Source organism: Pholcus phalangioides, unplaced genomic scaffold (assembly GCF_987345545.1).
Source record: "Pholcus phalangioides strain wild (caught in Gottingen) unplaced genomic scaffold, Ppha-v1.0 ptg000027l_1, whole genome shotgun sequence".
NCBI classification, from domain to species: domain Eukaryota; kingdom Metazoa; phylum Arthropoda; class Arachnida; order Araneae; family Pholcidae; genus Pholcus; species Pholcus phalangioides.
The window spans coordinates 12,529,294-12,555,453 of NW_028301617.1; the positions used below are offsets into that span (position 1 = coordinate 12,529,294).

The 26,160-nt window shown below is 36.4% G+C and overlaps 2 protein-coding genes across 2 annotated transcripts; one reads left to right on the forward strand and one right to left on the reverse strand.

Moving 5' to 3' along the window:
- Positions 1-1,254: 1,254 nt before the first annotated feature.
- Positions 1,255-3,589, forward strand: LOC149068454 (uncharacterized). Its single transcript, XM_089251956.1, has 2 exons — positions 1,255-1,737; positions 2,780-3,589. Exons 1-2 carry the CDS (start codon positions 1,585-1,587, stop codon positions 3,566-3,568), a joined length of 942 nt encoding a protein of 313 aa, XP_089108082.1. The 5' UTR covers positions 1,255-1,584; the 3' UTR covers positions 3,569-3,589.
- Positions 3,590-7,679: 4,090 nt separating this feature from the next.
- Positions 7,680-17,476, reverse strand: LOC149068455 (uncharacterized). Its single transcript, XM_089251952.1, has 2 exons — positions 17,307-17,476; positions 7,680-9,220 (listed from the first exon to the last, which is right to left on the reverse strand). Exon 2 carries the CDS (start codon positions 9,064-9,066, stop codon positions 8,080-8,082), a length of 987 nt encoding a protein of 328 aa, XP_089108078.1. The 5' UTR covers positions 9,067-9,220; positions 17,307-17,476; the 3' UTR covers positions 7,680-8,079.
- Positions 17,477-26,160: the final 8,684 nt, after the last annotated feature.

The following is a 26,160-nucleotide window of genomic DNA, read 5'->3' on the forward strand; positions in this document are numbered from 1 at the left end:
TGCATACAAAAATCTTGTGCGCTTTTGATGTATACAAATTACGTTTTTCTTTTTTCAAAAGTATCCGAGTTTTAGTCGAAGTGAAAACGTCGAATAATTGAGGTTTTACGTTAAATTAAATGAATGAAATATTTTAACATTAAAATGCATTTGTTGTATTGTTGTTTAAAATGTATTTTTACCAATTGCTACCCAAGTTAAACGTCATATAAACATGAAAGTCGTATAACTGAGTGACGTATGAACGAGGTTACTCTGTAATTTGTAGATATGCCCTATTAAAAATAATCGTTTTTAAACTTTATGAAACACAACTCAACAAACACCGCAACTGGCCTCGATGCAGGGCCAAACTCTTCTGACATAGATTTATTATAGTTAACTCTTAATGCTCAAAATAAAAATTTAACAAAAATTCAAATTTTTAGCTTTGCTTACCGTTCTTTTGGGCTGGAACCGTAGGATTCAACCACGTGGGAAAAAAAATTAATTCTTTATGTACGCAAACTAGTTCAACTATTTTACTAAAAGATTTCGAACTGTATTTTTGTAGACGCGAATCGTAAATATTTTTCTGTTCAACCCTCTAAAGGCTCTAAAAAAGGCCGATGCGGAATGTAGCCTTTTTTTTTTCAGAAGCAAGGAAAAAAACCCCTTGATTTGTTCGGACTGGGAGAGGGTTAATAGAGGGGCCGTGAGCGAAATCACGTGATTCAGTACACACGTCATTACAGCCATTTCGTACAATACTTTTTGCGGGAAAACGCTTTAAACGAGAAATCTCGATGAGTATCAGTAATAAAAGTTGGCACCAGAGAGTCGCAGGACCCAAGGAGGAAAAAGTAATGAGGGATCCACTGTATACAAAAGCTTGCAGCAAAGCTGTCTCAGTATCGTAACCCGCCCACGAGAGTGGGGCTGGCGGAGCTTTAGGCCTGGGGCCTGGACCATTCTTGTCATTTTTTGTCTTTTTTCCACACTATTAGTTCAATATAGAGGGGGTCCGCTGAAGAGCGCAGCCTACGGGCCCCAGTTCCAGGATGTTGGGAGAGGGGTTCATGTGCTTTATCGGCACCCAGAGGCAATTTCACTGTGGAATACGACGTCTGTTTACTCCAATTTTCCTTCTATTGAGACATTATGGCCTTCTACAAACTGAAACAGCAGGAGTCGCGCGGTAGCCCTGTAGGTCCCTACACACGCTAGACGACTAGATAAGGAGTATTCTAGTGGCTTCCCTTATTCTAGTGGCTATAGCCAACACCCACTAGAAAACAAGGCCTGTACACGGTAACCCAAAAGTAGTTGTGACGTAGCATAGTTAGGCCGAAGAATTAAATGGAATGGTTGCCATCAGCCTACGATAAGCCATTAGTTATTCGAAAAAACGCGCCAAGTGATAAAAAGCTATTTTTCTTCAACGTATGTAGGCACGCTGTTTTCTCGCCAACAAAGCACGTTGCTTGGCTTCTACCTTGTATCTTCCACGTTGTTATTGTCAGACATGTGCGAAAACGAAGCTCTTAAAATCGTTCTTTTTTATTCGTTTCTGTGAATTTGAACACCTAAAAAAATTTAACAATCATGCCATATAAATGTTGTGTACCTTATTGTCGGGGAAACTATGTTAAAGGTCCCAAAGTATCAGTATTTTCATTCCCGGAGAATGCCATGTTGAGGAAGCGTTGGCTTTCAGCCATTCCAAGAAAAGACTTCGTTCCGACAGAGAATCACAAGGTAAGTGCATAACTAAAATTATTTTTGAATATTGGAATTACGTAATTGCCAGATTTTAGAAACAAATAATACATATTGCATATTGTAGAATTTTCTTTTTTATTCCCGAAATTTGATACAAGTAACTGAAGCTAAAAATACTGATTTGAATAATCAATTTGCTAATGAACATTTGCTAACGAAAAATTTCTGATTTAAATCAGACCTAATGTTTGAAGTAATTTTGAATATAATTTTTTTTTTAACATGTGTGATGTAATACCAGTAAAGTGAAGATTGGTTCATATTATTTACACATTAATATTTAAACAAATGTGATGGAGTTTTTTTTTTTGGGGGGGGGGCGCGAGATAAACAATTGGTAGAATTTGATGTCGTTGGTATGCCAAATGAGATTTTTAGTATGTTTTAAAGACAGATCTTGAGAGCTTAATAATATTGCCTATAATTTAAAAACTGAGAACTATAACTGTTATGAAAAATATTTGATACCCCCTATTACAAATACCACAACAGACAAAATGTCCAATGAGGTGGCTGACAAAAGCTGCCCTTAAAAAATATGGATGTTAAATATATATCACAAATACAGCAACCCAATAAGAGCAATTAAACACCAATAATTATGATAAAACATAAATATACTGCCCATAAAAAATTATGGTTGTCTCATTTTTTATTACGTATAGTTTCTTGATTAATACCCATATGTTTATCACATTTCTTTTTAATATGTGACAGTTGTATTAGAATTCATTACCCCCGAAGGAAAGTTATTCTATTTATTCACAACACAGAGGAAAACGCCCTGCAAAGTTGAAATTTTCGATTCGACTCGAAATTTAGGAAAAATAAAATATCGAATTTTTTTTTTAAAATTTGGTTTTTTTGGAGCAAACAATTTTTGTCAAAGCTGACTATAGTGCTTCATTATCTTATCATGATCCTCATCAGGCATATTTATCGTATGATTTAATTGATATTTTAATGAATCCTTGTAAATCAGTAGATTGCCAAGTAAAATTCTCGTTTTCTTACACAGGTGTGTGAATTACATTTCAGTGAAAATGACATTAGAAGAGTCGCTCAACATTATGATCCAGCCTCTGGCAAGAAACTGGTCGTCAAGCTCTCACAACCTCGACCTTGTGAAGGAGCCGTACCATCAATATTTCCAGGATGCCCAAAGTATTTGTCATCGAACAAAAGCTGTCGAGAAGATCCTGATGCAAGAAGAACGAGGCTCGAAAATGATCATCTTCAAGAAGGCATAGCTCAAAGTGTCATTTCTGAAAATGACTATAAAAACAAAAACCACTTCAAATCTGTGGAAGACCTTCAAAAGCTATTGGAAAAGGTAAATGTTCCACAGGAATATGATGTTATTTTCAAAAACGATATGGCTTTGTTTGTACATCTGAGTGTATTTCCATGCCCTGCAGTTTCTTATTGTGTGACTATCGACCAAAATTCGAGTGTATCAGTGCATCATAATAACTTGGTACTCAATGATGTGAATGGCAAACAGTTTCCTCGAAAAATGGAAAATATTTTTGAAATAATTTCTCTTTTAAAAGAAGTTACCAAACTCATAGTTTGCCCGAAAGAGAGTTGTAAGTTTGATTCCATAATTAAGTTTGCAAAAAATGTTGTTGAAAATTTGAAGGGGTTGAAAGAAGAAAATGACTATGTTGTCGATTTCTTATTAGAACAGTTGTCATTAATCAATTCATCTTGCTCAACTCAACGACGTTATTCATCTTCATTGTTAATTTTTTGTTCATTGGTTTTTTTCAATATCACCACATGCTTATCGCTTCATCAGAAATAGTGGATATTTTGTACTGTTAATACTGTTATTAAGAACCATTTTATTAGCTTTTGAATATTAAAATTCTTGCTTGTGTGTAATGAAAAACATTTGAAGGAAATTTTTAAATTATTGCTTAAATTGTTTGAGAAGACAATGTTTAAGCAGATAGTGTTTTCCCAATTCGTAAAATATATTTGAAAATATTAATTTAAAAAAAACTTCCACTTTTTGTTGATTTTTTTTTTCTCTGTAGGTGTGTGATGTGAAACTTGATTGAGAAAAAAAATATTCATATTTAAGTTATAAATTTATTTTCCTAAAACCCATTTTCAAGGAGGAAAAGGATAATTTCAATGGTTCTGTGAACCTAGACAAGTACAGGGAATTTTTTGTATTTTTGTCTGAACTGAAAAATGGGGAGGTGGGGGGGGTGATTAAAATAAAAAAATATAAATATATATAACCTAAATTCATCTAGTAAAACGTTAAGGCAGAAATATTTCATAGCACCAATTTTACTCGCGGAATAATAAATGAGTACGGTACATATATCAAGTCGATTCCACAGTGCGTAGCGCAAGCAGTCGCCTAAGTTTAGTGACGTCACGAGCTCGTGTTGCGGCCTTATTCTCTAGTGGGTGTTGCTATAGCCCTGAGGACACACAAAATGCTGGTGTCCTTGACGTCTCAGTAGCCATGATCATCACAATGTCTTTTCTTCCTTCCTAGGAGAACGACTGCCATGAGAGCCGGGGGGGGGGGGGGCCTTGTACAATGTTCTTTTCTTCGTTTCATTTTTCGTTCACTTGTACATGTGTATAGTTAAAAAAATTATCAATGAGAATAGAAGGTACATAGTTCAAGATATCCGCCCATACGAGTACAAATTGATATGATTGATATTAAAGAGTCCTGTCTATTGGGTGGGTCCCAGCCGTTCAACAAGACCACCGTACGAATCACTTGCTTCATCGACCTTGGAAAATTGAGGTACGAAGAACTGCTAATGCTTCATGAACCAATTGATAACACCGGCTTTCGCCATACACTCCAAAAAGTCTATGGTAATACTTTTTCCTATTTATATGTTTGCAACAATGGAAATTCATATTGTTTTGTTACCGGATTATTGAGCACCCGTTATGACAATGGAAATCCCTGGTACCATTGTTGACGAATTCAGAAAAATATCCAATGTTAACATTGAGTTGCGTTATGCTTGCGTATACTTTACACAATAATTTTTTTTTTTTTTTGGTGTGTTATGCACAATCTAGGTCCATTGCAATCAAAGCAACTATTTACCCAGAAAACCCCCTCCAGAGTTAGTTGTGAAACCTATAAACGTGTGTGCATTAAGAGCTGGCTGCTACCCAGGGGCCAGACTTAGGGGTGCGCGAAAGGTGCGGTCGCACCGGGCCGCAATTTTTTTAAACGAAACCCTTTCTTTTCTCAGCAAATTTTTTGGAAATTTTTGATTAAAATTTAATTTTTCCTCCCATTAAACATATTATTGATTGTGAAAGGAGGCTTTTAGTTTAAAGCCCTTATAATATCATTTTTAGTGTTATTAGGTATGGCATTAGCTTATTTTAAAGAGGAAAGGAGTGAATGCAGGGGTGGGCGTAGTTTTTACCCCTGAAAAAAGTCTGGTCTTTCTTTCTGCCATTAAAGAATAACAGGGCTATATTAACCACAAAGAGGAAAAAACATGGTTAGGGCATCAAACGAAAAGGGGCACCACAAAAAAAAAATCGAGTGTTTTTTCCCCCTTGGAAACCTCCCTTTTCCTAGGAGTTACCATCTGTTCCGTAGCATGGACATCTGTAACGGGGGGGGGGACCAAAATACCTAGCACCACTTAAAAAAGGGGGAAAATTTCTACGTTCCTTTAAATCTAGACTCGTTTATTTCATGAGTTGCGCACGAAGTCGTCACAGGGCCGCAACTAGATGCTTGGTCACCCGGAGCAAGTGCGCATTTTGGCGCCCCCTTGTAAAATGTTGAAGGAGAGGTTTAAGAACAAAGTCTGCACCTCCTCTGATCCAACACTCGGGGCACGAGACCCGCCTGCTCCCCCCTCTAGTTGTGGCCCTGAGTCGCCATATTGGTTAGCTTAGACATGGTTTGTATGTCCCTTAAAGAAGGAGGAAGGTATCACGTGATCCAAAAAGCCTCATTGAAGAAAACCCTGGCAGGCTGGGTATTATAGCTAGTTGGAGATATTTTTCAATTACATGTTTCTCACAAAAAAAGTCACCAGGAGGAGGACATTTAATAAAAACCCACTCCCCCCCCCCCCTGAATAAATCTAATTTGTGAATAAATTCACAATTCTAATTGATTTAAAAGGAGGAAAGAAAGTGATGGCTACATTCTTCTTAACCTTCTCAACACAAAATTTGATAGGTGGAAGCTGAAATTCCTACCTTTGCACATTTATTTTCCGCAAGAATGATTTTAATATCTGTCACCGTTTCCTTGCTGTCCCATTTTCAAAACCGCCAGTCCTTTGTGGGACACTCTGCATAAGCAAAGTGAATTGTAATTTGGTGACTTCTTTTCCAATGCCAACAGCACAGAAAATTATAATTAGCAATTTGACTTATTTCAGACTTGCGATTGATGACCACATTCCTTCGGAATTTTCTTACTTGTTTAAAAATTTGGATTTTTAAAAAAATTATACACTAGCGATATTTATTTTGCAAAATAAATCAATCAAGTACAGGGTGATTATAATTGAAGTTCCCCGTATTCTGAGTAGTTTTCCTCAAAAACTGCTTATCCGAATACAGCCAAATTTTTAGGATATCTTAAGGAGACCATGAAAGATTTACGAAATAAGTAAAAAAAAAAAGTTCAATTTTTGCCACCAGGCAGAAAAGTGGTGCTTTTTTTAATTGCATTTTACATTTTCCCCATGGTCTATATAGCGTATGTACCAAGTTTCAAGGAAATGCGCGTCTACTGTTACCATTAAACTTTATGCGAAGCACCAGGCAGAGCCCTTATCTTCTTCGTCATTGATTGAATTTTCATATAATAGCAATGGCTATAGTGTTTATATGTTTCATATTACTACTCGATTATTGGCTTTAAGAAAAGAGGGAAGAGTTTTCTAAAAAGTTTGACATTAATTAATTTAAAAGAGTCTTTAAATTTGAAAAATTTTGATTATTTAATAGTAAAGGGAGATATTTATCATTAACTCTTTAATGCCCAGATCGCCCGAAGTCGGCCGAGTAGGTTAATGCCCATAACCGCCTCAAGTCGGCCCAGCTAGGGGGTATGGGTATGTTTTGGTGGGCTTTTGTCACCAACGGGGAAGAAGATGAAAGCTCTTGTCAGAGGCGGGAACGGAAAGACAACTGCAACGCCCTATCAATGGGATTTTAAAAGCTGATGTACTAGAATGTTCCTTGAGAATGGACTAAAGGTACTCAAATTGTACAAAGAGATAATGCTGTGAGGAAAGGGGTGTTTTCAGTAGACAAATTATCTCCCGAAAATCCATTGAAATGAAAGGGTGAACGTCAATACAAAGGGTGGCATGAATAGATACTCATGGAGAAAGGGTGGGGAGAGGGAAAGTGGCTGAAATTTGGACGAGTCCACTTCGAACAGAAAAAACTTGGTATTTTCACGACCCTCCCAGGTTTTCTGTCTGGGCGTTAAAGAGTTAAGTAGTTAATCAACGAAACTCAACAATATCGATTAATCGTATTTATGTGTTTTGTAATGCTAGACGTAGATCTTTGGTCAAATGCATCTACCAGAACAGGCACTGCAGAAGGTCTGAACAGTTTCAGTATACCGACACTGCTCAGACTAATGAGCACCTGTCAGTATATTGTCTGCACGGCGACCCATGTAGCGCCCATTCTGGAGGACGTGTTCCATTGAAACTTGGAATGTATGTTATATGGTCCATGAGGGAAAAAATTAAAATTCAATAAAAAAGCACATTTTTTTACCTGGTGGTAGAAAAGTGAACTATTTTTTTTTTTTTTAATTTCATAAATACAAGATATACAGAAGACTGGATGTTGTGAAGATATTTATTATTTGAGATGTTAATTTTTTTTAAGGAAGGAAAAAACTCATCTCTGCCTCTACCGGGAGTCGAACCCGGGTCCCTCGATTGCCGGACGAGTGCTCTGACCACTAAGCTACAGAGGAGATAGAGATTTTCCTTCGCTAGAGGATATATGTAATCTCTCTCCCATGGTCTTATTAAGATATCCAAAAAATTTGGCTGTATTCGGATAAGCAGTTTTTGAGAAAAACTACTTAAGAGTACATGAACTTTAATTATAATCACCATGTACATCCAGTGATGATATTTTTCAGGCATCTGCTATTTTGAGTTTTACAGGCCCGTCCAGTATGGAGATCCGTCCATCCCTGCTGCATTGCTAAAATTAAAAAACTAGAATGTACAAAGTTTTTGCGATTTTTTTTTTCACAAACATCTTGATCAAAGTGTTTTGACACAAACTATAAGAAATTTCATATACACACTTCCCCTAAGACATCTCTCTCATGTGAACTCTTTTGTGAGTGTTCAAATGATGGGTTCGAGAAAACCTTTTATGGCAAGTGTCACATTCATACGGCTTTTCACCAGTGTGAATTATTCTGTGATGTTTTAAACTGCTCACATGAGTGAAAGTTTTCCCGCATATATCACACATGTATGGCTTCTCTCCACTGTGAACTCTTTGATGAGATTTTAAATGCTCCAATTCATAAAACGATTTATTGCAAACATCACACTCATACGGCTTCTCTCCGGTGTGTGTTTTTTTGTGTGTCTTCAAACTTGCATTGACACGAAATGTTTTGTCACACAAATCACACTCATACGGCTTCTCTCCGGTGTGAATTCTTCTGTGACAGTTTAAACCGCCGATTTGAGAAAACGTTTTGGCACAATAATCGCACGTGTATGGCTTCTCACTAGTGTGAACACTTTTGTGCTTGTTTAAACTGCTTCTTTCGGAAAACATTTTGCCACAAACATCACACTCATGTGACTTCTCTCCTGTGTGAATTCTTTTGTGAATATTTAGAAAATCGATTCGGGAGAACTTTTTTCCACAAAAATCACAGTCATACGGCTTCTCCCCTGTGTGAATTCGTCTGTGCTTCTTCAAACTTGTGCTGACGGAAAATGTCTTACCACAAAAATCGCACTGATACGGCTTTTGTCCAGTGTGAACTCTCCTGTGTCTGTTTAAATTTCCTTTTTCAGAAAACATTTTACCGCAAAACTCGCATTCGTGCGGTTTCTCTCCAGTGTGAATTCGTATGTGCTTTCGCAAATCACCGATTCTCAAAAATTTTTTCATGCAGCACTCACACTTATGTGGATTATCCTCAGTACCCAAGTGGTCACGAGAAATGGGTTCAGGTCGCTGCACGCTCAATGCTGCTGTGATCGGAGCACAACTAGAATTGTCTTCATCCTTGTGGTGTTCATCGTGTGATCGTGTACAAGATGATTCGTCCATTTCTAATGGAGTAGGAAGAATTTCAAAGAGATGTATTTCAATCTAGAGCAGAATCTTTTTATCTGCCATGTTTCTTATCCGATTTGATACTGTTAGGAAAACTAGTCTTGCGCGTCAAATTTTACCACACTGGAGATTTTCTTCTGGTATTTACCTAAAAAAAAATAAAGTAAAATTATATTTTCTATAAGCAAGTTTACATAGTGTGAAAGGTATTTAATTAACTCAACAACGATTTCAGTATAGTCTGTTCAGAATTTAAGTTGTCATATTTTGATCCAGAAAATACATAAAAAAATCTGGATCTGTCTGGATCTAAAAAACAGGATCTGAAGATCACTACTACAGTAGAACTAGAGATGTAAAATTCTCGAGAATAATCTTTCGGAGAGAATAGTCTCATCGAGGAGAATATTCGAGAATATTATTATTCTCTGGAAGGACTACTATTATAAATAACTTGAGAATATTCTTATAAGATCTTGGTGAGAATATTCTCCTGCTATTTGCAATGTATAGTTATATATAATATCCTTCAGAATATTTTCTGGGAGGACCACTTTCATAAATTACTGGGGAATATTCTTATCAAAAATAATAAGAATTATTCTCAAGTTATTAATAATAGTGCTTCCAGAGAATATTCTCCAGTTATAGAAGTCCTTCCAGAGAGTATTCTCCAGTTATAGAAGTCCTTCCAGAGAGTATTCTCAATAATATTTGTAATAGCATGTATTATAATAAATACTCTGTAAATTGATAAGAATAATTAATAAGAAATTGATAAGAAAATAATTGATAAGAATATTCTCTAGTATGTGGTTCCCAACTTCAAGGCGCAAATGCGAGCCGATCTCCCCGTTAAAAAGTCTCGCCACAGAGAGCAGCAGTCCTACAACGATAAATCATTCAATCATAACACTTCACTCATAGTTTGAAAAACTGGTGGCAGATGGCAGCACTACACATAACAAGCATTACAGAGAAACAAAAAACTTCACGTCAGGTTTAACTACACGTACACGCACATTCCGGCATGTACCGATTCGTTGGGGGTTCCGCGGGGGGGAGGGGTGTGTGTGGGTGGGGTGCATGTATGGTGTAGCAGTAGTGGTAGTGCCTCCAAAAAATGGCTCGGGGATCCATGATGTTCTTAAGTCAGCCACCTCGTTGGGCAATTTGCCTGTTGTGGCGTTGTATTTGTATTGTATTGTATTATAATGGTAGTCCTTCGAGAGAATATTCTCTGTCTCTCTTCCTCAAGAAGACGAGGAAATAATGAAGTTTGTAGCCCACAACATTAAAGTTCAAAAGCAAGAAAAATTAAACCATCATGGCTGAATTGCATGACTTGCAAAGAAATATGAATGGTATAGAATTTAAGTGTATGTGCATTGAAGAAAACAACATCTTCTTAGAATGGAGCTGATTATACAGGAATAGCTTGCTTTATCAATCAACTTTGAGTTTTACGCTTTGAGCTAATTTGTGAAAATTTATCTAATTTTAAAATAATTTTCTAAGGTTTTAATCTTAAGGCTTCTAAAATCTTCGTAACCAAACTTTTAAAACCTCCCATTCATGACCAGGAGAATATTCTCAAACTAAAAGTTGTCTTTGGGGGTTATTATATCAAAAATTGTTTTGTTTTAAATGTTTTAGGCAATGAAAAAACTGACAATATATTTCATAATATGAACAAAATTAGTAAAAAAAATCATTATTTAAAAGAAAAATGAATATTCTCGATTATATATTCTCCAACTTTTACATCCAGGAGAATATTGTCACCTCACATCTCTCAGTAGAACCTTCATAACTCAACAATTATTATTCTCATGTGGTTGGCATAATACTAAATTCAATGGGCAGAAACCTCTTCAACTCGACACGAGATAGCTAAATCCAGCTCAAGTCAACTACGGTCCATAATGTGCTATCACAACTAGTTTTTAGGAATTGGAAATGTCCGTAGATTGGTCAGAAATTTTCACATTTCTCTTGTATGTTTCAAAACTTGTGCTTCTGTACTCTTTTTGTTGTTTGTTGGTCGTAAATACTTCCTGACACTTTGGGAGTAGGGCCACTTTCCATTTCTTGGAGCGTAGAAACACGACCTGTGGACTACAGAAATCACAGATAAGCGAGGATGATATCTGAAATTTTTGAGCGAGCTGTTTGAATAAGCTAAAAATAAAGATTTTTTTTTTAGATCAAAATTTTCAAGTTAAAAAGTGAACGTTTTCCTAATTTTCAGCAATTGCACTGCTCATTCACAAATAACAGATAATTTGATACACTTATGCTTTTTTCACCACAATTCGGGATTATTTGAAACTTTTCGAAGAAAATTGCAGATAATTCTTTTCAAATTATTTTATAGATGACGGAATGGAATTACTTCACTTTCTATGAGTGCGTGTACATGGCATAAATGATGTTAAACTGTAACTGGCGACCAAACTCAACTGTAATGGTCGAATCTGCCATTCAATGCAGTTGTTTTGGAATTTGAATTGTATGACGCATCAATTTGGATAAGATTCCCTCTCATTCGGCTACAACTTTTTCCATCTGATTAGCCAAATTGCTACAATTGATAAAATAGTCAGGGGTGGGGGAATCCCCACAGTTGAACCTATGGATGATCCACTTAATGCATACAAACTCATATGGTAAAGTGCACCACTGCTACTGAATCAGTAGGGTAATGATGGGGGGGGGGGGTGTTGATGGGTTATAACTACACAATGGAACCCTGATATCGCCAATTATGAATTGGCGCACATCGCAAGGATCCAAGCCACATTGCAAGGCAAGACACATTGCCTTGGATCCGCCTGTCTCTGCTCTATTCACAGTTAAATATGTCTGCTTCTGTTCCATTCACAGCGGAAGATGTCAAAGCTTCATTCGAAGCTAAAGATACCTGCCTTGGCTCATTTGCAACTGAAGATGTCTGCCTCCGCTCCATTTACCGCTGAAGATGCCTGCCTCTGCTCAGGCAGTGACTCAGTGGAGGCAGGGGAGGGGGTGGAATGTGTTAGGAATGATCATCTTTCCAAAGAGCCGAATAATATGGGAAAATTTGTCTGTCCCATAAAATACAGGGCAATCCAACGAAACTAAACAAGTTGCCCCTCCCGATACATCATCCGGGACCCCATTCTCTGTGATAGGAAGTCCCCATTAAGTATCCCTAAAATCCTCTATGGAAAAGAAAAAAAATGGTGGAACAACATAAGGAAAAACAATCCTAATCGAAGGCCAAGAAAACTCTCGTCCTTGAAGATAAACATCAGCTTGTAAAAACCTCCGGAAAATAACACAAAGAAATATGGCTCTGTAGATACATTAAAACTGGTAAAGTGTTTGAAATGCTTCAATTGGTGCCATCAGATATGTTCATCGTCAACAAAACCCAAAAACTTTGCTTGCAAGACTAAATAATTTAAATGTAATTTATTTATTTATTCATTTCGTGTACATGTGTTCATCTCCATAAATTAATTATAAGAGATCCTAACACTGTTTTAATTAAGTTTCCGGTGAAAATAAATGTGTAGATAATAACTGGAAAGGAAGAGCGGAATTAATACACCTTTGATCAAAATCCAGAATTTGTGTTGTTTTAATCAGAAGAGCATTTACAGATTTGCTGCCTGTGGGCTGTACGAGAATTTTGCAGCCCATCTCCCATTCTGGTCCAATTTTCTTGACTACTCTTTCCTTAAATTCACTACCCTGTGCTATATATAGTCTGCTTGGCCTCCCTCCACTCCTGTTTCTCCAAGTCAGTAGCTTGCACACGCTCTAGGCCAAGGGCACTCAAAATTTAGGAGATTGGTTTGAAAATGTGTTGTGGGCATTCAAGTGATCTGTAAATATGATATAATCATCGCAATAATATAATCATGGGGGAAAATAGATTTTTCTGAGCGCCCCCCCCCCATCTGACTATAAATGCCTGCTTATTTCTATTTGCATGCTCAATCTCAAAAATCTTAACCAGGTTTCATTATCACGAGGCCCTGAACTGTGCCTGGGTAGGGCCCTGAATGAATGAACGCCAGGGTCTCTGCCACCGGACTTATCCCGTTGCCGAGATCTCTTCCAGCCCAGCTTTGTGGCAGAGTATGGAACAAAGTGAGTGTGTACACCTAACAGTCTGAGCGTGTAGCTAGTGTTGTGTATGATATTTCAGTGCTGCCATCTATACTTAAAATTGTGAGTGAAGTGTAATGATTGAATATCTGTAATGTTGTAGGTCTGTTGCTCTCTGTGGCGAGGCTTTTTAACGGGGAGATCGGCTCGTATTCGCGCCTTGAAGTTGGGAACCACAGAAAACCAACTTCAGCCAACCACCACTGTGGGGTTCGAACGCGGATCCTCGCATCGCGAATCCGTCACTATAACCACTCGACCACCACAGCGGCTGCCTGGGTGGGGCCCATATCTTAAGATGGCACTGCTCAAGTGCAGAGGGCTGGGGGGAAGTGGCCCTCATGAAATGAGACCTGGTTGGAATTTTGTAACGTAAGCATGCTTTGCCAGGTATGGGTCCCAGGATTTTCTTAAGACGTCCCTGGCTCCAGGCCACTTACTGACCTGGTTCCTCACTCTGTAGTTCACTTGTTTGGTCGTTCACATGCTTACTCATGTTCCAAGTCACTTTTTTGCTCACTCACATGCTTGCAAACTCTAAGTCACCACTCACTGTCTGGGCAGAAGCGGATTTATTGAAGGTTATGCAATTGTTGCCGCCTTTCTCTCATTCTATTAATTTTCTTGGCTAGTCATTCCTCAAATTTGATGCCCCTCTGAACTTGCAGCCCTGGGCTATAGCACGCTAAGCCCCCATAAATACACTTCTGGTTTTGATTTTGATTTTTGGTTAGAAAAAAATTAAGCTCAATTTTTGACTGATGTTGCATTTGCGAAATGCAGCATTGGTAGAAAATTGCTGCATTTACAATCTGATACCATACAACAGTGGAGAAGAGAGAGTATTCCCAACAAGCGCAGAGCCAGGGAAGAGGGGTGATTGCCCCTCCCAAAAGCAGAAAAATATGGGGTAAATTTGACTTTCCTGTAAAATACGGGATGATTCAAATGCACCTAAACAATATGTCACTTCTCAGACACATCGCCCTGGATCCTCCTGCCTTAGCTCCATTCTCAGCTGAAGATGTCTGTCTTCGCTCAATTTGAAGCTGAAGCTGTGTCTGCTCCATTCGCAGCTGAAGATATATGCTTTGGCTTCATTTACAGCTGAAAATGTTTGATTTTGCTCCATTCAAAGCTGAAGATGTTTGCTTCAGCTTCTTTCATGGCTAAGGATATCTGCTTCAGCTTTCAGCTTCATTTTGCGGCTGAAGGACATCATCTGCTTTCGCTTCATACAAAGCTGAAGATACCAGCCTTTGCTTCATTCACAACTGAAGATTGCCTGCCTTGGCTTCTTCCACAGCTGAATAACTGTTAACAGCTTCAAAACTGTTAAAAACAAGGGTGTTGCCCTTGTTTCTAATTTCTACTTTTGTCTAGTTTCTCCTCTCCTTTCTATATTATCAATAATTTGTCACCGAATCAAGATGAAAAAAACTGCTATTGTAAAATTTTATTACGCAGTCGAATCCTGTTATAACGAACTCCAAGTGACCAGAGAAATTACTTTGTTATTACGAAATTTCATTATAAAGGATTTCCAGGTTTTTTGCATTGTTCCTATGTAAACTCATCTGGAGGATTAGAAAAGTGTTCGCTAAAACAAGATTTTTTTCATTATAACGGTATTTGTTAAAACAGGATTCTATTATGTCGGCTTTTTGGTTGCCATAACTTACTTTTTAATTTAATTAATAAATTTCTTTCTACACCTATCGGGCCGATATATATATATTTTTTTTTAATCTTTCTTTCAGGTCAAAAAAGATAAGAAGATATTTACGTGCGTCACCTATAGAGATGTCGTCACAGGGTTGAGAGCATTTTATTACTGTTCTCTTCCCTGTCCCAGCTTTCTTCATCACATTATGAATTAACCGTTCTATCGCATCGCGTCAATTCAAATATAATTTTTTCTTTATACTTTTCTTTCAAATATTGTAAAACATGTATATTTTTATCGTAATAGATTGGGAACAAATAAATTACGTTATCTTATCAAGAGCCGAATGATACGGGGAAATTTTCCGTCCTGTAAAATATGAATGATACGATGAAGAACTTACACAATTTCCCCCCTCCTGACACATCATCCTGGATCCACGCTTGACACCCAAAGAGTACTTGAGTTCACACCAACAGATTCATTCAAACTGAACACAACTCCGCAACGAAAGTGTGAGTGAATGAACCTGACAGTCTAAGTGCATATTTAGTGTTGCGTCTAATTTCTCAGCACTACAATCTATATTTCAACTTGTGAAAAGTGTAATGATTGAATATTTTTAACTGTTGTAGGCCGTGTTGCTCTCTGTGGCGAGACTATTTAATGGGGAGATGTCTCGAAGTTGGGAACCACATTTTCTCAAGAGTGCATCCCCCCCATCCCTCCCCCCACACATCTGCTATTATTTATATTATTATTTCCTATAGGTTTCACGGGGTGAACTATCTCTGCAGTCCTTACTCGAAAAAAAGTAGTTGAGCGCCAATTTATCCATAGTTGGCTGGTAGTTCGGCTTTATTATCGATACTATCTCTAAGCTAAAGACTTTTTTAGTAGTTACTTAGGATCACAGTTAAAGACTGCCACCACTGTGGTGGTGGAGTGGTCATAGTGACGGACTCGCATCGCAAGGATCCGGGTTCAAAGCTCACCATCACCGCAGTGGTGATCGGCTGCAGTTGGTTTCCTGTGGTTCCCAACTTCGAGGCACAAATGCAAACCGATCTCCCTATTGAAAAGTCTCGCCGCAGAGAGCAACAGGCCTACAACGATACAATTAGGGTGGGATGTAGTTTAGATCCCTTCAGAAAGTCGCTAACTGTGGCACCTCAGAATCGTTTGTTTACCTTCAGCCTCAACTGGATTATTCTATCTTCTCGGTCTGCTAGGGCTTTATTCCTGCTTAGTGAAATATTCTTGCCATGTACCCCGCTTAGTGAAATAAAATTGCCATGTTTCTGGTTGTGGTGCAAACAGAGTTGATAATTACAGGCCGGGGGGCCCCCTTTAATGGTCAGAGGAGCGAAGCGACGTCTGAGCATAGCGAAGCGGCCAAGCAGCAGGGGGGGGGGAAGCTGTTTGCGGGCCATAGGCTCGCGCCGAATGAAGTTTGGCCCATAGGTGCAGCCACGGATTTGCGTATTCACATGCATCTGTTAGCGATTGGACGAAACGTTTTCTGCGCTAATGCATTGCTGAACTACGTGTCATTTCACTTCCATTGCGCGTTGTTGCAGGATGTTCTGCTCACAGTCGCGTTTCAGCACCAATTTTTTAAATTCTTGACAGTGTTAAATGGCTTCTGTTTGGCGAGGCCTAGTAACTTCAACCACTTCGATTTTAATTTCGTATTGTCGTGATGTATTTTTAAAATTCGGTAATATGAGTTTACATCCTGTTCAATTCCGTTGGATTATTTCGATTTATAACGTGTATTTTGGATTATTTACGTCCTAAGGATAATTTCACGTGCATGAGCCCCAAGGATTATTTCTGTTTCTAATGGATTATTGCTGCGCCGTTCAGGATGGGGGAAAGAGCAGGTGAGCGGTAAAAAAAAACTTTTTTATTTCCCTTTCTCGGGGTTACATTAGACTCGGCACTGTTTGGCGCCATGGCACCAAAGCAGTGCCAAGAAGGGTGCTTATACTGCTTTTCACCCCCGTTAGAGGTTCCGCAGAGGAATATGGACGATGTGCATGTATGGTTTAGTAGTAGTAGTTAAGGACTGCCCAGCACCAGTCGTTAACCAGTAGTTCACGGCGGCCATGTTGGAAGGGGAGAAATTTCGCGACTAGCCGCGAGCTCGCTCTATCGTTTTTGGCGATAAAATATGGTTTTTTTAACATCGGCAAAAAAGCCGCCAACTTGGCGTGTCACTTATACCAAAGCTGTTCCTCAAATCGGGCTTGGCGATAATAAAACAAAAATACTCGCCCAGCTACACCGGTATACCGTAATTTGGGAGTTCGTCCTCATCCTTTTCGGTTAATTAATAATAACAGTAGCAGGCTGGGGCCCTGTCAAGCCCAACAGGGGCCACGGCCTTGCGTGTACATCTACTCACCTGCACTTGAAGGTGAACTCGTCCAAAGGAATCAGTGGATCGACGCCAAGGGAGGGGGAATCCCGATTATAGCAATTATGATAATCAATTATGACTATTCAACGATCAGCGAGTGAAGGATACCAACGCGATCGTGTAAACATTATCGACCGTGACTGAACTCAGCTCACGACGTAAACAAAGGATGCATTTCGTAGTGGTTGTATTTTAAGGCATTGTGACGTCATCATTCCCGTGACGGATACCCATCACGTGACTGCAAAAGTGCTCCGGTTTTTCCCGTTTTTCACATGACGCCTATTTGAATTTTTATTATTTATGAGGCTTTCAGAATGGACGCCATAATCATCATCAGCATCACTCCTGAGGGACTTACACTGGATGATCCCATCGAGCCATCACCTTCTAGAGCAAGGTGCCTTCTGCTTTAGAAGGTATTGATCGAGCTTACATTACTGGAGGAAGAATGACGTCAGCGGTCTCCGCCTTGGCAGTGCTGAGAACAGTGTCCCCCAACATCTCCGTCGGAAGATCACGTGACTCGGTGCAAACAAACACGATCCCCCCCATAGAGATCAATGTTAAAATTGCCGATTTTACCATAGAAATGCGGAAATTTAGTGGAGTTTTCCGCCACATCAATCATTTTAAAAATTGAATTGAATCTTTGGCTTTCGAAATATTGAGTTCGCTTAGAGATACGAAGCCCAGAAAATTAAATATAAAAAAATGAGCCAGAATTTCTTCTCGATGAGCCAGACCCATTTTTGAGGTTGATATCCATGCAATAACATTGATTTCAACTATTTATTTATATCTTCTCAAGCGGGAAAATGATAATTAATGTCTCCGTATTGTCTTATATTATCCAATTGCATCTCAATCCATATAGTTTAGGATGTTTTGAAATTAATTATGGCCCCATATAAATTAAATTCCGCAACTTTAATCAAGCATTTTTTGAAGCAAAAACAGGCAAATCGATTCATTTCTGTTTCTTTCATTTGGATTTGTTCCTTTCATGAGTCGCATGTGACATTCCTTTCATGAGAGTAATTAAAGATAATTCTAGAATTAATGAAAGAGATACTTTCAGCATTGACGAAATTGATAATTTCAAAATCAATGGAAGTGATTATTCCAGAATTAATGAAAGAGATACTTTCAGCATTGACGAAATTGATAATTTCAAAATCAATGGAAGTGATTATTCCAGAATTAATGAAAGAGATACTTTCAGCATTGACGAAATTGATAATTTCAAAATCAATGGAAGTGATTATTCCAGAATTAATGAAAGTGGTAATTCTAGAATTTATGAAAGTGATAATTCTAGAATTAATGAATGATAATTCCAGAATTAATGAGTGATAATTCCAGAATTAATGAATGAAAATTCCAGAATTAATGAGTGATAATTCCAGAATTAATGAAAGATAATTCCAAAATTAATGAAAGATAATTCTAAAATTAATGAAAGTGATAATTTCAGTTCCAAAATTAATAATGAAAGAGATAATTTCAGTTCCAAAATTAATAATGAAGAGATAATTTCAGTTCCAAAATAAAAAAAGTGATAATTCCAGCATTAATGAAAGATAATTCTAAAATTAATGAAAGTGATAATTTCAGTTCCAAAATTAATAATGAAAGAGATAATTTAAGTTCCAAAATAAAAAAGTGATAATTCCAGCATTAATGAAAGATAATTCGGAATTAATGAAAGATGATTCCAGAATAAATTAAAGAAAAATTCTAGTTTTAATGAAATAGATAATTTCAGTTCCAAAATAAATGAAAGCGTAATTTCAGCATTAATAATGAAAGAAATAATTCCAGAAATTAAGAGAAAAAACGATAATTCGAAAATTAATGAAAGAAAAAATTATAAAATTAATGAAAGTGCTAATTCCAAAATAAATGAAAGCGGTAATTTCAGCATTAATGAAGTGATAATTCCAAAATTAATGAAAGAAAAAATTCTAGAATTAATGAAAGAAATAATTCCAGCATTAATGAAAAAGGGATAATTCCAAAATTAATGAGAGATAATTCCAAAATTAATGAGAGATAATTCCAAAATTAATGAGAGATAATTCCAAAATTAATGAAAGTTATAATGCCAGAATTAATGAGAGATAATTCCAAAATTAATGAAAGTTATAATGCCAGAATTAATGAGATATAATTTCAGAATCAATTAAAGAAGTAATTCCAGCATTAGTAAAAGAAATAATTTCAGCATTAGTAAAAGAAATAATTTCAGCAATAATGAAAGAAACAAATCCAGAATTGATTAAAGCAATTACTCCAGAGGTAATGAAAGAAATAATAATTAATAAAGAAATCATTCCAGAATTAATTTCAAAACATCCTAAACTATATGGATTGAGATGCAATTGGGTAATATAAGACAATACGGAGACATTAGTTTTCATTTTCGTGCTTGAGAAGATATAAATAAAAAGTTGAAATCAATGTTATTGCATGAAATATCCACCTCAAAAGTGGGTCTGGCTCGTTTATTTTATATTTAATTTTCTAGGCTTTGCATTTCTAAGCGAGCTCAATATTTCGAACACCAAAGATTCAATTCAATTTTTAAAATTATTGATGCCGTGGAAAACCCTGCTAAATTTCCTCATTTCTATATAGAATCGGCAATTTTAACATTGATCTCTATGGGGGGAGGGGGGATCGTGTTTGTTCGCACCGAGTCACGTGGTTTCTTTGCATTAGATGTCTACGACGTCGCGGCGGCTGGATGATCCCCATAGAGATCAATGTTAAAATTGCCGATTTTATAGCGTAGAAATGCGGAAATTTAGTGGGGTTTTCCGCCACATCAACAATTTTAAAAATTGAATTGAATCTTTGGCTTTCGAAATATTGAGTTCGCTTAGAGATACGAAACCCAGAAAATTAAATATAAAAAAATGAGCCAGACCCACTTTTGAGGTTGATATCCATGCAATAACATTGATTTCAACTTTTTATTTATATCTTCTCAAGCGGGAAAATGATAATTAATGTCTCCGTATTGTCTTATATTATCCAATTGCATCTCAATCCATATAGTTTAGGATGTTTTCTAGTTAATTATATGCCCATATAAATAACATCGAAGAATCGCAGCTTTAATCAAGCATTTTTTGAAGGAAAAAACCGGCAGATCGATTCTTTTCTATGTTTCTTTAATTTAGATTTGTTCCTTTCATGAGAATAATTAAAGATAATTCCAGAATTAATGAAAGAATTACTTTCGCATTGACGAAATTGATAATTTCAAAATTAATGAAAGATAATTCCAGAATTAATGAAAGATAATTCAAAAATTAATAAAAGAGATAATTTCAGTTCCAAAATAAATCAAAGTGATAATTCCAGCATTAACGAAAGATAATTCCAGAATTAATAAAAGAAGATACTTTCAAAATTAATAAAAGTGATAATTCCGGAGTTAATGAAAGATAATTCGGAATTAATGAAAGATGATTCAAGAATAAATGAATGAAAAATTCTAGTCATAATGAAACATAATTTCAGTTCCAAAATAAATGAAAGCAATAATTTCAGCATTAATGAAAGAAATAATTTCAGTATTAATGAAAGAAATAATTCCAGAATTAAGAAAATGGGATAATTCCAAAATTAATTAAAGAGATCATTCCAAATTAATGAAAGAAAAAATGATAGAATTAATGGAAGAGATAATTCCAAAATCTATGAAAGAGGTAATTTCAGCATTAGTGAAGTGATAATCCCAAAATAATTGAAAGCTATAATTCCGAACCAGCATTAATGAAAGATAATTTCAGATTAATGAAAGTGATAATTCCAAAATTAATGAAAGCGGTAATTCCAAAATTAATGAAAGCGGTAATTCCAGAATTAAAGTGAGATAATTCTAAAATTAATGAAAGATAATTCCTAAATTAATGAAAGAGATAATTCCTAAATTAATGAAAGATATAATTCCTAAATTAATGAAAGATATAATTCCTAAATTAATGAAAGAGATAATTCCTAAATTAATGAAAGAGATAATTCCTAAATTAATGAAAGAGATAATTCCTAAATTAATGAAAGAGATAATTCCTAAATTAATGAAAGAGATAATTCCTAAATTAATGAAAGAGATAATTCCTAAATTAATGAAAGAGATAATTCCAGAATTAATATGAGATAGAATTTCAGAATCAATGAAAGAAATAATTTCAGCATTAATGAAAAATTCCAAAATTAATGAAAGAAATAATTCCAAAATTAATGAAAGCGGTAATTCCAAAATTAATGAAAGCGTAATTCCAAAATTAATGAAAGCGGTAATTCCAGAATTAAAGTGAGATAATTCTAAAATTAATGAAAGAAAAAATTCTAGAATTAATGAAAGAAATAATTTTAGCATTGATAAAATAAGTGATAATTCCCAAATTAATTAAAGAGATAATTCCTAAATTAATGAAAGAGATAATTCCTAAATTAATGAAAGAGATAATTCCTAAATTAATGAAAGAGATAATTCCTAAATTAATGAAAGAGATTATTCCAGAATTAATATGAGATATAATTTCAGAATCAATGAAAGAAATAATTTCAGCATTAATGAAAAATTCCATAATTAATGAAAGAAATAATTCCAAAATTAATGAAAGAGATAATTCCAAAATTAATGAAAGAGATAATTCGAGAGTTAATGAGATATAATTTCAGAATCAATGAAAGAAGTAATTTGAGCATTAATAAAATAGATAATTTCAGCATTAATGAAAAAAACAAATCCAGAATTGATGAAAGCAATCACTCCAGAAGTAATGAAAGAAATAATAATTAATAAAGAAAATAATTCCAGAGTTAATGAAGGAAAATTCCAGAATTAATGAAGGAAAATTCCAGAATTAATGAAGGAAAATTTCAGAACTAATGAAGGAAAATTTCAGAACTAATGAAGGAAAATTTCAGAACTAATGAAGGAAACTTAATGAAGGAAAATTCAAGAATTGATGAAAGAAATTTTTTCAGCATTAACGAAAAAAATTATTTAATCTTTTTCATTTAGATGAGTTCTATATTCTTTTTTTTTTTTAATCTTTAAAAAGCAATATGTAGAAACCGAACTGTACATTGGCAAACGAGCTTTGTTTTCACCGAGTCACGTGGTTTCCTTGCATTAGATGTCTAGGCCGTCGCGGCGGTTGCATGCTCCCTCCAGTAATATAAGCTCGATGCCGCAATTAAATGCTTGGTCAGCCGGGGCAAGCACGCATTTTGGTGCCCTCTCATAATGTTGAAGGAGAGGTTAAAGAGTGAAATTTGCTCCCCCCTCTAATCTGACGCCCGGGGCACCAGTCCTGCCTGCACCCCCCCCTAGTTGCGGCCCTGGTTGGTTGGAATGTCGCGACTTTTGATTGGTGCTAACTTTTTTCACTGGATATATGTAGGAATTGATATATTTAACTAATTAATCTAAATCTGACATTTATATGGTTGGCCCGAGCATGAGGCTTCGATGACGGAAGTTAATGGTTCAATACCCTCTCAGATCCAGAATTTTTTTTTTCCTCCTTCAATTGTCGTTTCTTGTGTGTGATGATCCAAAGCATAGTTTACTTTATCGTATTTTTTTTTTTAAAGCGTTGCACAAGTTAAATGCGATTCATTCTTAACCTGTGTGTGTGTGTAGCATGTTTCTTTATTTTCTCTTTTTTTTACAATGAAACGAATTTTTTCCCTCCCTAGCGAAAATTCACCAATACTGGAAGATTAGCGATCATATCGAGGGAAGGGGAAAAATAGATCCATCATTTTCGAAAATCGGGGAATATATATGAGTGGATATTCGTCATTACAGTAGCCCGCTCCTCCCCACTTTGAGAAATCTGACTTTGTACCATTTTGAATTGTTTTGATTGTTATTACCTATGTAGTTTGTATTTTTATTCTCCCTAGATAGTGGTATCAGTTTTAACAGAGAATTTTCGCAAGAAATGAAATATAATTTATTAGGAGTGATGAAATTTGCAAAGTAATTTATAAAAAAAAATGAATATACACCAGCGTATATTTATATAATTATTCAAATTGGTTTTAATTATGTCGCATATGTATCGAATACATATGCTGTTAATTATATTAATATTATTAGCCTTCTATAGTTAAGGGGCCGTTCAAGTATTACGTTTTAGCCATTTTTGACCCCCCCCCCCTCCTTGTCAGCAAAATTTCGTCATCACCCCCATCCCAATAGAAATGCGTGCGATGATAATATGACATTCAATAAATCCGTTGAAAATTATTTGTATCAATTTTTTTGATTAAATAACAAAATCAATTCACCAAAAAAAGAAAAAACCGAGGTATTTTTCTCAAAAAAACCAAAACAGAAAAACTCGTTTCTATCCCTGAAAACACGGGACGTATGGTCACCTTATCCACAGTGTAAAAAAAAAAAAAATCTCTCTTCCCAACAGCGTGCTCTAGATCCTCCCCAGCCCCACAATATATTTCTAATAACTTCACGCATTTGCGTATTGTACATGCTTTCATTTCCAATTTGATAAGGGGCCGTTCAAGTATTACGTAAGCAAATTTTTAGCCATTATTGACCCCCCTCCCCACCCCTTGTCAGCAAAATTTCGTCATCAGCTCTGCTCCTCTGAATCCTAACTCATATTTTCATAAAGGGTGGTTGATGACTTGAGCATTTTCCAAACCCCTCTCCCCCCTTGTCATCAAAAGTCAGCCAATCGGAACCCCCCCCCCCATCGATGATGACGTAATACTTGAACGACTCCTTACGCACTAGTCAGTTTTAAATCCTCTCTGCAAAATTTAAAGGGAAATTCGAAAGGGAAAAATAAAAGATTTCGAGTGAGAAACGGTTTCTATCTACTCACACAAAAAATTCTCAAGGTTACATTCTTATCTCAAATTGTCGCAAATACTTGGCAAGAAAAAAAGGGGGTTTGCATTTCTTCCGTAGAACTTCCGACGTAATATTACGTCAGTAACCCTAGATGATGTCACCCGGGGCAAGTCAGAATTTTGGCGCCCCTTCTAATGTAGAAGCAGTTGAAGGGTGAATTCGGCGCTCCCTTCTGGTTCAGCGGCCGTGGCACCAGATCCACCTGCTCTTCCCCTAGTTGCGGCTCTGGATGTTAATGTGCTAGCATGTAACCGAGTTTAGATTCATTTGTCTCGAAGGTGGGAGAAGGACGTCGAATGTCAATCCGAAAATCGATGAATTGAACCCCACTCTTAACAATAGCTTTCCCCCATCCTTTCTATTAGAAAATTCTGAAAAGCCATTTTCAATATATTTTACGATTTAGCCATTTTCAATACATTCAATTTCTTCAACACAACAACAAATCGTGAGATGCTCGGGGTTAGGGCAGGGCCCCCTTAAAGTGAATTTATAGCGTGAAAAAAACAAAAACAGCCGCTGTGGTGATCGAGAGGCCATAGTGACGGACTCGCATCGCGAGGTCCCGGGTTCGAACCCCACCGTCACCACAGTGATGGTCGACTGAAGTTGGTTTTCTGTGGTTCCCAACTTCAAGGCGCGAATGCGAGCCGATCTCCCCTTTAAAAAGTCTCGCAACAGACCTACAAATGTAATTCAATCATAACGCATCGTTCACTTCTGAAGTATAGATGGCGGCACTGAAAAATCCAACACAACACTACATGGGGGCATTCAAGTATTACGTCAGCATCGGGGGTTACGGATTTACTGACTTTTGATGACAAGGCGGGGAGGGTGGGTTTGGAGGTTGCTTAGGTCAGCAACCAAAAAATATATAATAATCCTAGGCCCCACCCTTGTGGTGGTTGCTCCCAAATTGCGAACTATGAAAAAAGTATGAAATTCGCGCTGCGGCAAGCAGCTGCATTTATTACACGTCAATATCATTATTTGCACTTATCTCTAATTATCAGCTTCAAATCGAGAAGAAAAAAAAATCCTACTAACCGAGCATTCGACGAAGTGTGCATTTCTTTTGAAAAAACCGACTCTTCAACTTTGCGCATTATGACAGATGACAGTGACTCCCTCTCTTTCTCTTCCTCATGACACTCCCGTTTCAAAAATGATGCCAAAAGTGAACTAAGTTGCCAACAACTATAATAATCACGGAGAAGTAAAGCACTACGGCAAATTTCAGTGGATTACAATGAAGTCCACGAAATAAAAAGTTTAACGTTAACAAATATGTGAGATGAATGTTCTTATTTACAGTGGTAATTATTGTAATGATTTGTGAGTTAAAAATAATTTCAATCATGAGTTCAATAAAGAATGAAAATTCAATCAAGCTTCGTTGAAAACACGTGATAGAGTGTTTGTATGGTTACCCTACTAATTTTTGTGGGTTGATTTTTAATTAATCGCTCAAGTTAGGAAACCAAAAATTATGGTGTCGTTTGCAAGATACATTTCAACCTTCTAGAGAGGTTTTCTTATACAAATTTTCTTCAAAAAAATTGTATAAAGTAGATTAAATGCGTTCGAAAATGCAAAATTTTTCTTTTGTTTAAAAAAATTAGAACCGAACAAATCTTGCGTTTGCTTGGACAGTATGAGAAAATGGGTGTTGAAGACGCAATGCAGCTACGAGCATTGATTTTACTCATGAAGACATTCAATTGATAAGTCTCTGGCACAGATTTGGATTGGCCATCAACTATGAAACCCATCAGCAGATAACAGTTGGTTGCAATTGTAATTTATCGGCTTTTTTCTTTTCACAGGATACCACAATATTTTAATAGGATCAGCACAATTATCAGGTATCATGAAACCATCCAAATGTCAATTGTTTGATGAACATTGCTGAATTCTTGATCCAAA